Source organism: Xyrauchen texanus, chromosome 40 (assembly GCF_025860055.1).
Source record: "Xyrauchen texanus isolate HMW12.3.18 chromosome 40, RBS_HiC_50CHRs, whole genome shotgun sequence".
Classification (NCBI taxonomy): Eukaryota; Metazoa; Chordata; class Actinopteri; order Cypriniformes; family Catostomidae; genus Xyrauchen; species Xyrauchen texanus.
Window position 1 is genome coordinate 1,555,061 of NC_068315.1, and position 14,137 is coordinate 1,569,197.

The window sequence follows — 14,137 nt, forward strand, 5'->3', positions numbered from 1 at the left end:
CGCCAGTGATGCCAAAGAGGTCAAGAGGTCAGGAAATTATAGAGTTTGTGTTGTGCTGTTTCGACGTTATGCTCTCTTTTACATATCCGCTATAGATTCACATTATAGCTGCTTATGTGTTGTATGGATGTTTTGCCTCCATTAGGGCACTTTTCTACTGTAAAGCTTGTCACGATGACATCACAGACCCCAAACGCATCAAGAAATGTGGATGCAAACGATGTAAGTTTTCACAGCAGGAGATGCATTATATCAGTTGTCCTGATGTAATGATCGATCTGTCAATCAGATTCACTCTTTAACTATCTATTGATCTATAGGTAGATTGTTGGCCATTACGGTGATTTTGCGTTGCATGTAGACACTTTGTTTGACAGTCTGACGTCAAAAGCAGAGAATAATACACTTATTTCAAATAAGCTGATTTTTGGTTGTAACCAGCATTTTGGTGTGCATGTAAACCAGCTCATTATCCTAGTTTCCATCCAACTTTCGCGCTAATTTGTTTTCGACAAAGTGAAAATGCGACATTTGCAACATTAGCCGCCTTCTGAACATTTCCATGATGACGTCATGCCTAAAAAAACACTTTGTCGCATAAGTTTTGGTTTAGCGCCACAGAAATCTGCCCTGAAGCCGTTTCCATTCAGAAATGTGTGTTTATCACTAATTCACCTCCCAGATGTCCCATTGTTTATCCTCTGAATTTTGGGTAAAATGGGGAGATTGAGACAATTCAGTGAAATTAGTCAGATTACTGTCATTTTAATGAACAAATAAAAGCAATCAGAAGACGAGGAATTGCAATCAAAAGGAACATTTGCTCTTCTGATGGGCATCAAATCCTTCATCTAATCTGAAGCATCGCCATGACAACTGCATCATGTCCCGCATATTTCTCCAGCAAAATGTTGAAAAGCTGGTTTTCTGAAAGTGAGACTCATCATTGGAGAAATAGTTCTGATAGTTTATATTCTTGAGACTTTATTCATCTACAGAACAGAGTACGGCTAATTTAAGTTTGTGTAAAGAAAAGGCAAATATATAGCTCTAAAAATATTTTTTTTGTTTGGTAATTTTTTTTGTATTTTTTATTTTTTTTTAAGTTTAATCCTTTTTTTGTTTAGTAAATATTTTTTTTTATTTTTATTTAATGGTTTTTTTGTTTGGTAATTAATTTTTTAGTTTAATGCTTTTTTTTGTTTGGTAAATATATATTTTTAATTTAATGCTTTTTTCATTTGTAATTTTTATAATTTAATGCTTTTCATTTGGTAAATATTTTTTTTAATTTAATGCTTTTTTCATTTGTAATTTTTATAATTTAATGCTTTTTTCATTTGGTAATTAATTTTTATATTTTAATGCTTTTTTTGTTTGGTAATAAATTTTAATTTAATGCTTTTTTCGTTTGGTAATAATTTTTTTTAAATGTAATGCTTTTTTCATTTGTTAATTATTTTTTTTTTTATTTAATGCTTTTTTTGGTTTGGTAATTTATTTTATTTAATACAGGGGATTGTGCCGGCATTTTTTCAAAAGTAAAACTAAACAATAATTTAATAGAATTAAGTGTTGATGATTTTATCCAGTTTTGTGTAATAATTTTTTATTTAAAACATTTTTGTGCACAGAAATTATGTTTTTTGTATTGTGGGTAATTCCCTGACTGCCATCTATTATTGCAAAACAGCGGCCGTTCATTTGTTCAATGTGCAGGAGATATTTGTGTTGCACTCCTGGAAGTGTCCCATTTGCAGATCGGATCTATATGCCATAAAGATCAATCCATAATCACGTATAATAAATTAGCTTTCAATATCGTTGTCATGGTAACACAGGTTAACGATTTTTGCGTTAATGCCAATTTTATTGACAATGTGTTTCCCAACCATTTGTTCGTGAAATTTGATGTATCGACATGATGTTTCGAGTTTATGCGCTTGAATTAAATGGAAAAACATCATGTCGACATTTGTGACATTTTAGCGATAATGTCCATCAGCTTTATTTTGATGCGCTAAAACTTTTTACACAAAAAATCCTTGGATGGAAACGTAGTTATTGTCATCATTTACTTTCTTGTAACATCAAAAGTGAATTTTTTAAGAATATCCTGATCTGTGTATTTTCTTTATTTTTTTTCACTGGAGCGGTCAAGCTCCAAAATCACAATGTTTACTTCAATCTTTACGCCAACATTATTAACCCTCTTCTGAAACTGAAAAGTTTGTTTCCTCCACCTCAGACTCTTATTACAGCAAAACGATTTTAATAAAAATAATTTCACATTTTCCCTCTCTCTTGCTGCGGTGGATCTGTGACCCCTCTGATAGTGTTGTATTGTGAGTAATGACTCTGTTATAGCAGAATGACACCATATGAGCCCACTGCATGTGTGAAGGCAAAACTACATCTCCCATCAACCCACTGTCCTCCGCTGCACCATCAACAGGAGACTACTTTACTTTTGACTGTCCTAACACCCCCAGCATTTTAGTTTAGGCTGCTGAACACATTCTCATTCAACCCCATGTAATTCCATGGTTTACATGCATCTCTAAAATATAATATTCCATGAAACATAAAAATTAATTTAAACATGACTTGAACGTATTGAGCTCATGTATAGTGAGTAAAAACATTATAAGATTTTATGGCATTACAGAATTGCATATAACTTTACAACAGACGTGTTTTTCTAAAGGTGTGCCGCAAGGTTATGTATTAGGGTCACTCTAGTTTTCCGATATTTAGCTTCTGGTAGGGAAATGCATACTGTAATGCCCCCATCCATTAACATGCTTGTCCTCCTATTCTCCTATCATCCCTTCCATGACCCACAGCCAAGAGATCCGGCTCCAAGAGAATGCGGCTGGCATGTTGTGTAGCTTGCGGTGGGGCAGGACGGTGCTGCCCGTGCATGTCAGAAAGTGTCTCTAGTAACTTGGAGGTCCTGCATCGTGGCTTCCCCCTCTCTCCTGTCTCTCTGTATGATAACACAACTACTTTACCCTACTGTAAGTGAACGCCTCCCCTGTGCCACCTCCCTGTGTTTGTGCACTCTGGCTGGTGCAGTGCCATGTAGTAGTGGCATCAGATGTGGTGAAGGCTGCTGCTCGGTAGACCTGGTCTCTTGCATGCTGTCTTTGCTAAATGTATTGTAATGATATAGCTTAGATTTGTCATGCATTAAAACTTGCTTTGAACAGTTTATTTTGATATCATTCAGCTGTTTTGGAATATTCATGCAATAAAACGTCAATCTGTCTTTATTATTTGAACATTAAGTGTATCGTTTGCCTTGTTTGTAGGTAAAGCATGCTAATAATCAGAGATGTGAGTAAAATGGGTCACTCTTTAAGAATGGATAGTTTCCCGGCCGGGCCAAGCTGGTTAGGTTGGTCTGCTTTGCTGGTTTTAGTGGGTTTTTGGGCACTTGTGAGCTGGTCAGACTGACAGTTCAGCTAAACACCAGCTTGGCCAGGCTAGGAGACCAGATAAACCAGCTTAAACCAGCGAAGACCAGCAAACCATCTTAGGCTGGTCTAAGATGTTGTTTTCTGCAGATAATTTAGCTTTTGTAGTTGTTTTCTCAATGGTTCTCCCAATTCACGTACTGTCTGTTCAAAAGTAGCATTTGAGGTTAGAAATAGCAAGTACACCAAAAGTGATTGGACGGTAAATTATTTTATCTACATTTGTGAAGTATGCATCAGTGCATGCTTTTTGGGCTACGATTGGAAAGTTTAGGTGGCCAGTTTAGGAGTAAATATTAGCCATAGACTAAAAGACACAAAACTCCATCATTGTGTTTGTCCTCCCCTGTGCCTGGTTGAAGATGGTCAATATTGTACGAAAAACGCAGGATTTATTTGCATTAGCGTATGTTGTGCAAATGCGCACTGGTTCATCTCCACATGTCTCATTTTAACCTCCTGCTGTCTTTGCATTTTTCTCAGCTAAAAGTAACTATAATGGATACATCAAATCAAGTAAGTCCCGCCCCCCCATTTTTACTAATTCGTGTATTAATTTCCTGTTCCTCCTTCATTGCTTCCTGCATTTATTCCTCTCTTCCTCTGTGAGTGGTGCCATGTGTTTACATACTCCTTGCATCATTTTCATTTTATCAAGCAATTATACAAATAAAATCAAGGGGTCTGAATACTTTCTGAATGCACTGTATGTGGCACTATATATAATTAGAATTGAGTGCTGCAGACACCTGCTCTTCTTCAACACTAGATGGTGCTGTTGCACTGCGGCATTCATGTAGATTTAACCTGCTACATTTGTTTACATTGTTTTCATCAAGGGTTTGAAGTTTAATTTGCACAAAGAATAATTCAGGTAATTTTTTGAGAAAAAATAATAAATAAAAAAATGCAATTTTAACAGTTAACAATAAGCTCCAGCAGAATGTAACGAAGCGCAGATTATTTTAATGAATTAAATCCCAAAATGAAATGTAGCTGTTCACTCTCTTCTGTCTGATGATAAATGATGAACTCAAACCAACATTCCAGCCCTAGAATCCCAAACAGACCCTGAACAGAGCAGTGCCCGCTGTGAGTGCCCGCAGTGAGTGCCCCTGCGGTCCCAGATATCCGAGTGTCACTGGCCTTATTAAATAACCATAATGGGAGTTTGCTGTCACCAGCTGCCATGTACCTGCCCAGACTTGGTCTCACCAGCCCAAAAGAGCTGTACCAAGGTGGCACAGGAACGGGCGCTGATGCCACCCGCCTGCATTAGGCATGTAGTCTGCTCGTTAAATACAGATGTGATTCCAGGCACTGCTCGGCCTCCAGCATCAGTCAGCACAGACATTAACATTTTTATTGCAACTCAATACATTGGTTTAATTCACTACTTTGTTCCTCACGTATGTGGAAATACCCCAGTCGAAAAACACAAGAGGTGCTCAGATTAGTCTCATAATTCCCACTTTTTTCTTGCCTTTTATTCTCTGTACTGTTCATCTGCTCTGTGTTTCCATGCTGTGTAACTCTTGTTTGGAAATGAATAAGTGTTGCAGTGTGTCACACTCTTGCTGATGTTTCAGTGGTGGAGGAAGAGCAGCTGTCCACTCTGTCACCCAAGAAAAAACAACGTAATGGAGGCATGAGAAACTCGCCCGCCTGCTCGCCCAAAATAATCAGGTAAGAACACCAGTTTGAAGTTTGTTTCTGCTTGTTAAAAACCACCCAGGACACCCCAGCAACCACGCGCTCCATACCACAACACCATACCACAACACCATAACAGCAATGGGAGACATGCTGAAAACCATTTAGAACATCTTAGCAACCTCAAATCAACACTCTAAAAACACAGCAGCAACCACATATACATGTTTTAAAACACTTTAAAAATCCTTGCACCCACACAGCAACGCTCTTCAAACCACACAGAACACCATAGCAATTCCATAGAAACATAAAAACACTTTAAACAACTTAGCAATCCTTTAGAAATATCCACTCAAACACCCTAGCAACCACATAGCAACGCTCTTAAAACCACTCAAACACCATTGCAATTCCATAGAAACATAAAAACACTTTAAACAGCCTAGCAATCACATAGCAACGCTCTAAAAACCACTCAGAACACCCTAGCAACCACATAGCAACACTCTTAAAACCACTCAAAACACCATAGCAATTCAATAGAAACATAAAAAAACATTTTAAGCACCCTAGCAACCACATAGCAGTGCTCTAAAAACATACAGAACCCCCTAACAACCAAATAGCAAAGCACTTAAAACCACTCAGTACACCATAGCAATCCCATAGAAACATTAAATCCACTCAAACACCATAGCAACAACTCAGAACACCATAGCAATCCCATAGAAACATAAAAACCACTCACACCCTAGCAACCACATAGCAATGCTTTAAACCCACATAGATTATCATAGCAACACTCTAAAAACTACACAGAACACCCTAGCAACCAATTAGCAACGCTTAAAAAAAACAACACAGAACATCATAGCAATCCCATAGAAACATAAAAACCACTCACACCCTAGCAACCACATAGCAATGCTTTAAACCCACATAGATTATCATAGTAACACTCTAAAAACCACACAGAACACCCTAGCAACCAATTAGCAATACTTAAAAAAACAACACAGAACATCATAGCAATCCCATAGAAACATTAAATCCATTAAACACCCTAGCAACCACTCAGAACACCATAGCAATCCCATAGAAACATAAAAACCACTCACACCTTAGCAACCACACAGCAATGCTTTAAACCCACATAGATTATCCTAGCAACCACATAGCAACACTCTAAAAACCACACAGAACACCCTAGCAACCAATTAGCAACGCTTAAAAAAACAACACAGAACATCATATCAATGCCATAGAAACATAAAAAACACTTTAAACAATTTAGCAATCCCATAGAAACATTAAATCCACTCAAACACACTAGCAACCACTCAGAACACCATAGCAATCCCATAGAAACATAAAAACCACTCACACCCTTGCAACCACATAGCAATGCTTTAAACCCACGTAGATTATCCTAGCAACCACATAGCAACACTCTAAAAACCACACAGAACACCCTAGCAACCAATTAGCAACACTTAAAAAAAAAACAACACAGAATATCATGGCAATCCCAAAGAAACTTATAAAAACAATCAAAACACCCTAGCAATCCACTAAAATGCAATCAAACACCCTAGCAACCAAATAGCAACCCACTAAAATCCAATCGGAACACCCTAGCAACCAAATTGCAACCCACTAAAATCCAATCAGAACACCCTAGCAACCAAATAGCAACCCACTAAAATCCAATCAGAACACCCTAGCAACCAAATAGCAATGCTTAAAAAAACACATGGAACATCTTGGCAATCCCAAAGAAATATGATAACTACATAAAACACCCTAGCAACAACATAGCAACAGCGTTTCCCTTGTATGCATTCAGGGGCGGCGCTATTATCTATTGACATTTCACGTGGTTCATTCATTTCCACGTCGCAACGTAACACTTGCGAGCATCAGTCAGTTACGTGCTTGTACTGCGTGCAGTCAAACGGGACACCTGTATGAAGCAAAAGGGACCCCACTATATGCACGCACGTATTCTGTTCATGAGTGTGTACACATACACAACAGAGAAGCAGGAGACCCGAAACGATACCTCTTCTAGCGGAAAGTCTTTTACTCTGATTACTACTTTGGCAATGTAGTAGAAATATAGGGCTCCAGACTGAGACTAGACTCCAGACACTTTTGAAATCACATAGCAACACCTTAGCAACCATCAACACCCAAGCATCATTCTGTCAACTTTTGCACGGGCATGCACATTATTGGTGTACAAACACGTGTGTGCACATGGGTGTGTGTGTGCATGCTTCAGAGGCTGCTGGACAGTCTATCATCTTGCATGTCGGCATGTTCATAAAACAGAGCTGGTGACACAGACGACAGCCTTAAGCCAATCAGAGGTCAGGATCGGTCTCTGTTGCCCCAGGCTACAGTTCTACAGCCCGAATGCTTCTGAGTCCCGCCCGCACTTAGTGTTGTCCAACACCAAGCCCTGCTTTTATCTCCAAGTACCGACCTTTTATCCTGTCTGAGGGAATTAAACATCCAGTTATTGATTTTGACTTATGAAAGAGTTGCTATTGAATTAATAAAAGCCATTAATACGGAATGACGGAATGAGAATAATATCTTCTGAATACTTTATCAAGACGGCAGAAAGGAATAATTTATACTATATGGACAGTAATTAATAACACAAGAGATGGAAGGAAATACATCAAATAGTGAGTTATACATTTATTAACAATATGTTTTGACCACAGAGAACAAGCACAGAGACACCAGCCGTATAAGAGCATACGAGGTGTTTTAGGTCAGGTTTTGGAGAGGCGTTTTATACCCTGCTCAGTTGAGCCTTGGGGCTCGTTTGCTTGTACAAGCGTCAGAAAACATTGTGGTTTTCTATATCAGCTTTGGTTAGTGCCGTCACTGGCCTGCAGGCCCCATTGAATTAGTAATGAAGAGCAGATTGGATTTTACTCTTTTAGAAAGGATGTTAGGTGGGTCGTGTGAGGGGAGAGAGTTCTCTCAGGGCAGGACTGTCTCTCGCCCAGAGAACAATCAGAACTGGGTCGGTACTGGGGTCCGGTCGTGTCTGTCGCTCTATTTTATTTATCCCCTTTTTCTCCCGATTTGGAATGCACACTTCCCGCTACTTAGTAGGTCCTCGTGGTGGCGTGGTTACTCGCCTCAATCCGGGTGGCGGAGGACGAGTCTCAGTTGTCTCCGCTCCTGAGACCGTCCATCCGCGCATCTGATCACGTGACTCGTTGTGCATGACACCGCGGAGACTCACAGCATGTGGAGGCTCGTGTTACTCTCCACGATCCACACACAACTCACCACACGCCCCATTGAGAGCGAGACCTGCTAATCGTGACCACGAGGAGGTTACCCCATGTGACTTTACCCTCCCTAGCTACCGGGTCAATTTGGTTGCTTAGGAGACCTGGCTGGAGTCACTCAGCACGCCCTGGATTCAAGCGGTGGTTGTCAGCATCAGCGTCAGGGCTGGACCGGTAATCTGGCATACCGGGCATTTTCCTGGTGGGCCGACACACTTTGGGGCCATTCATCGGGAGAACCAAGCGGGCAGGTGGGTCGGCCGCGAAACGTGCCGAATAGGCCGTGATAAGCTAAAACGACACCACGATATGCAGAAAAGGACCGCGAACACCCATCCCGCTCAACACGTTTTGGGCCAGTTGCCATGTAAAATCCTGGCCCGATTTCTCTTCCCGGTCCAGCCCTGGTCGGCGTCAATACTCGCTGAGCTACCCGGGCCCCCCTCGCTCTATTCGATACTCTCGTGGGGTTGATTTATCAATGCATTTATACGTTCCTTGTGAACAGAAAATCAATCGCAGGATTGTCTGCTCATAGTGGTCTCACTTGGGTCCTATACCTCTATATGGTAAAGATCAGAACTGCCATAAACTTAAGGTATCATGGTAATAAATATATAATAATGAACTACATAATAAACCCTAATAATAACTAAAAGAATAAGAATGCCAGAACTGCTAAAGTCTTGGAAATATGTGGGTAGGTACCAACCTGTGGTGTGGCATCAGTTTGCTCCTCTGTTCGTGCAGTTATGCTGTCATATCGTGCATTAATGTTGATGGACAGAGAGCAGCAGGAAGTGAAGAGAGCTGTCTAGAGCGCAGCTCAACCTCTCTTCTGTCCGCTAATGGTCTATTGATGGAGTGAAGACGGATTGAGAATAAAGTCATAACTGGCACTTCTGGGTGATGGACGGAAAAGCTTTCTGACAGGCTGCTGAACCCTTCACCCCCTCCAATGGGCAAATCAAATGCCACAAGACCCCAGAGCTGGCTTACACCACTGTTCTCAATCACATACTTTAATATAATCTATATCTTTCCAGGATCAAGTCTCAGATTTATATAGACTGATCAATATACTGTATATTGTTCTATATTTCAGGCACGACCCGTTGTTAGTCACAGGACATGATCAAATGGAAACAATGGATGAGAATGTTAAGAAATATGATTCGACTGGAATGTTCCACTGGTGCCCGTCAAAAGACATAGAAAAGGTCGTCCTGGTAAGTTGATGCACATTCATCAAATAAACAGAATTGGCCAAATTAGCCACAAGACTCAAGGAACCCAAAAGGCTATTGGTTATTTACAATAATGTCATGTAAACACACTGTTTACAGCTTGCAGAGGTTTGTTTATATATTGATTCCCCCCCCCCTGTATTTCTCTCTCAGACCAGGAGCGAGGCGGCCATGACGGTTTTGAGTGGTCATGTGGTGGTTTGCATATTTGGGGATGTGAAGTCGGCTCTGATTGGTCTTCGTAACCTGGTGATGCCTCTGAGAGCCAGTAACTTCCACTATCATGAGCTGAAGCCCATCGTGTTTGTGGGGTCTCTGGAGTACCTGAAGAGAGAGTGGGAGACGCTACACAACTTCCCCAAAGTCTCTATCTTACCTGTGAGTGCAATAATCATAATAATAAAGTCAATATAGTTAAAGCTGGACAGTATTATGGTATGTAGGTCTAGTTTAAAACACATTCATCAAGTAGAAATGTAATATATACACTGTAACTATCCTTAAAGCTGTCGAGTATTAAACCAAGGATCCTGCATCCATGCACTGTTTACATTTCTCTGTTTGTTATTGTGTTGTTGTGTTGTTTAGGGCACTCCACTGAGTCGAGCTGATCTGAGAGCTGTCAACATCAACTTGTGTGACATGTGTGTCATTCTGTCAGCCAATCAGAACAATATCGACGATGCGTCTCTACAGGATAAGGAATGTATTCTGGCATCTCTCAACATCAAGTCCATGCAGTTTGATGACAGCATCGGTCTACTGCAGGCAAACTCTCAAGGTAACAATACATGTGCAGTGGAACAAATTCAGACAGTACAGATAGACAGACAGACAGACAGACAGATAATGTATCTATTAATCTTCCGTTCCAGGTTTTACTCCTCCTGGGATGGATCGCTCCTCTCCAGAGAACAGTCCTGTACATGGACTGGTGCGTCAGCCGTCCATTACGACAGGAGCAAATATTCCCATCATCACAGAACTCGGTGAGATGATGCTGCTATAGCCACACAGCTGGACTGCTGGCAGAGAAACATTTTACTTGGAGAAATGTAGAAATACTGTAGCAACAGTTGGTAACTAGTTAATGGTTAATTAGGTAAATTGGTTGCTTTACTAACTGTCAACTATTTTGGTACAGCAACTGGTTGGTTTTTGTAACTAGCTGCTGAAATATTCAAAATATGGTTATTAGTGGCTGTAGTGATTGGCTGTATTTGTATCTAGTTGCTGAAATAACTGGCAATTTTGATAACTAGTTGCTGTAGTGATTGGTTGTTTTGGTAACTAGTTGCTGTGGTAACAGTCTGTTTTGGTAACTAGTTGCTGTAGTGATTGTTTGTTTTGATAACTAGTTGCTGTAGTGATTGGTTGTTTTGGTAACTAGTTGCTGTGGTAACAGTCTGTTTTGGTAACTAGTTGCTGTAGTGATTGGTTGTTTTGGTAACTAGTTGCTGTGGTAACAGTCTGTTTTGGTAACTAGTTGCTGTAGTGATTGGTTGGTAACTAGTTGCTGTGGTAACAGTCTGTTTTGGTAACTAGTTGCTGTAGTGATTGGTTGTTTTAGTAACTAGCTGCTGTGGTAACAGTCTGTTTTGGTAACTAGTTGCTGTAGTGATTGGTTGTTTTGGTAACTAGTTGCTGTAGTGATTGTTTGTTTTGGTAACTAGTTGCTGTAGTGATTGTTTGTTTTGGTAACTAGTTGCTGTAGTGATTGTTTGTTTTGGTAACTAGTTGCTGTGGTAACAGTCTGTTTTGGTAACTAGTTGCTGTAGTGATTGGTTGTTTTGGTAACTAGTTGCTGTAGTGATTGTTTGTTTTGGTAACTAGTTGCTGTAGTGATTGTTTGTTTTGGTAACTAGTTGCTGTGGTAACAGTCTGTTTTGGTAACTAGTTGCTGTAGTGATTGGTTGTTTTGGTAACTAGTTGCTGTAGTGATTGTTTGTTTTGGTAACTAGTTGCTGTGGTAACAGTCTGTTTTGGTAACTAGTTGCTGTAGTGATTGTTTGTTTTGGTAACTAGTTGCTGTGGTAACAGTCTGTTTTGGTAACTAGTTGCTGTAGTGATTGTTTGTTTTGGTAACTAGTTGCTGTGGTAAAAGTCTGTGTTGTAGCCGTTTGTCTATAAGTGTTGTATTGGAGTTTATTTATTATAATTTATGTATTTGTTTATTTATTTATTATTATTATTTGTATTATTTGCATTTATGTACTTATTTAGTTAATTATCATGCACCTGGGCGGGTTAGGAGGAATATATGTCACCGCGTGTGGGCGGAGTGGGAAGTGACTATGGAAAGAACAAATGTTTGGATTTGGGGAAGGTGGTGGCGCACAGTTTTTTGACCACTTCGCTAACTTTGTTTGGATTTTTCGTTTATTGAAATTATGAACTTGATTTAGAAATGTTAGGAAAATAAAGCTATCAAAAAATGAATACCGCGTTTGGGAGTGGAGTGCGTGCAAAACAATTAATCATAGTTCCCGGAATCCACGGCCAGGGCCAGCATCGAAAGGCCGATACAGTCTGTTTTGGTAACTAGTTGCTGTAGTGATTGGTTGTTTTGGTAACTAGTTGCTGTGGTGACTGGTTGTTTTGGTAACTAGTTGCTGTGGTGACTGGTTGTTTTGGTAACTAGTTGCTGTGGTAACAGTCTATTTTGGTAACTAGTTGCTGTAATGACTGGTTGTTTTGGTAACTAGTTGCTGAAATAACTGGCGATTTTGGTAATTAGTTGCTGTAGTGATTGGTTGTTTTGATGACTGGTTGTTTTGTTAACTAGTTGCTGTAGTGACTGGTTGTTTTGGTAACTAGTTGCTGTAGTGATTGGTTGTTTTGTTGACTGGTTGTTTTGGTAACTAGTTGCTGTAGTGACTGGTTGTTTTGGTAACTAGTTGCTGTAGTGATTGGTTGTTTTGTTGACTGGTTGTTTTGGTAACTAGTTGCTGTAGTGACTGGTTGTTTTGGTAACTAGTTGCTGTAGTGATTAATTGTTTTGATGACTGGTTGTTTTGGTAACTAGTTGCTGTAGTGACTGGTTATTTTGGTAACTAGTTGCTGTAGTGATTGGTTGTTTTGATGACTGGTTGTTTTGGTAACTAGTAGCTGTAGTGATTGGTTGTTTTGGTAACTAGTTGCTTTAGTGATTGGTTGTTTTGGTAACTAGTTGCTGTAGTGACTGGTTGTTTTGGTAACAAGTTGCTGTAGTGATTGGTTGTTTTGGTAACTAGTTGCTTTAGTGACTGGTTGTTTTGGTAACTAGTTGCTGTAGTGACTGGTTGTTTTGGTAACTAGTTGCTGTAGTGACTGGTTGTTTTGGTAACTAGTTGCTGTAGTGACTGGTTGTTTTGGTAACAAGTTGCTGTAGTGACTGGTTGTTTTGGTAACAAGTTGCTGTAGTGACTGGTTGTTTTGGTAACAAGTTGCTGTAGTGACTGGTTGTTTTGGTAACTAGTTGCTGTAGTGACTGGTTGTTTTGGTGACTGGTTGTTTTGGAAACTAGTTGCTGTAGTGACTGGTTGTTTTGGTAACTAGTTGCTGTAGTGATTGTTTGTTTTGGTAACTAGTTGCTGTAGTGATTGTTTGTTTTGGTAACTAGTTGCTGTGGTAACAGTCTGTTTTGGTAACTAGTTGCTGTAGTGATTGGTTGTTTTGGTAACTAGTTGCTGTAGTGATTGTTTGTTTTGGTAACTAGTTGCTGTGGTAACAGTCTGTTTTGGTAACTAGTTGCTGTAGTGATTGTTTGTTTTGGTAACTAGTTGCTGTGGTAACAGTCTGTTTTGGTAACTAGTTGCTGTAGTGATTGTTTGTTTTGGTAACTAGTTGCTGTGGTAACAGTCTGTTTTGGTAACTAGTTGCTGTAGTGATTGTTTGTTTTGGTAACTAGTTGCTGTAGTGATTGTTTGTTTTGGTAACTAGTTGCTGTAGTGATTGTTTGTTTTGGTAACTAGTTGCTGTGGTAACAGTCTGTTTTGGTAACTAGTTGCTGTAGTGATTGGTTGTTTTGGTAACTAGTTGCTGTAGTGATTGTTTGTTTTGGTAACTAGTTGCTGTGGTAACAGTCTGTTTTGGTAACTAGTTGCTGTAGTGATTGTTTGTTTTGGTAACTAGTTGCTGTGGTAACAGTCTGTTTTGGTAACTAGTTGCTGTAGTGATTGTTTGTTTTGGTAACTAGTTGCTGTGGTAACAGTCTGTTTTGGTAACTAGTTGCTGTAGTGATTGTTTGTTTTGGTAACTAGTTGCTGTGGTAAAAGTCTGTGTTGTAGCCGTTTGTCTATAAGTGTTGTATTGGAGTTTATTTATTATAATTTATGTATTTGTTTATTTATTTATTATTATTATTTGTATTATTTGCATTTATGTACTTATTTAGTTAATTATCATGCACCTGGGCGGGTTAGGAGGAATATATGTCACCGCGTGTGGGCGGAGTGGG

The 14,137-nt window shown here is 39.6% G+C and overlaps 1 protein-coding gene across 6 annotated transcripts in view; it reads left to right on the plus strand.

Moving 5' to 3' along the window:
- Positions 1-14,137, plus strand: part of LOC127633706 (calcium-activated potassium channel subunit alpha-1-like) — an 85,511-nt gene that overhangs the window by 56,800 nt on the left and 14,574 nt on the right. For 3 of the 6 annotated variants that reach the window (XM_052112966.1, XM_052112967.1, XM_052112972.1), the window contains 9 exons: positions 1-27; positions 146-222; positions 2,847-3,020; positions 3,963-3,995; positions 5,069-5,165; positions 9,558-9,681; positions 9,853-10,077; positions 10,288-10,480; positions 10,575-10,688. The exon at positions 1-27 is cut by the window's left edge and continues 60 nt beyond it. In XM_052112966.1, coding sequence (XP_051968926.1) covers positions 1-27; positions 146-222; positions 2,847-3,020; positions 3,963-3,995; positions 5,069-5,165; positions 9,558-9,681; positions 9,853-10,077; positions 10,288-10,480; positions 10,575-10,688 — 1,064 coding nt within the window. The remainder of the gene's footprint in view (positions 28-145; positions 223-2,846; positions 3,021-3,962; positions 3,996-5,068; positions 5,166-9,557; positions 9,682-9,852; positions 10,078-10,287; positions 10,481-10,574; positions 10,689-14,137) is intronic. The other 3 variants (XM_052112969.1, XM_052112971.1, XM_052112968.1) reach the window with 2 other exon arrangements.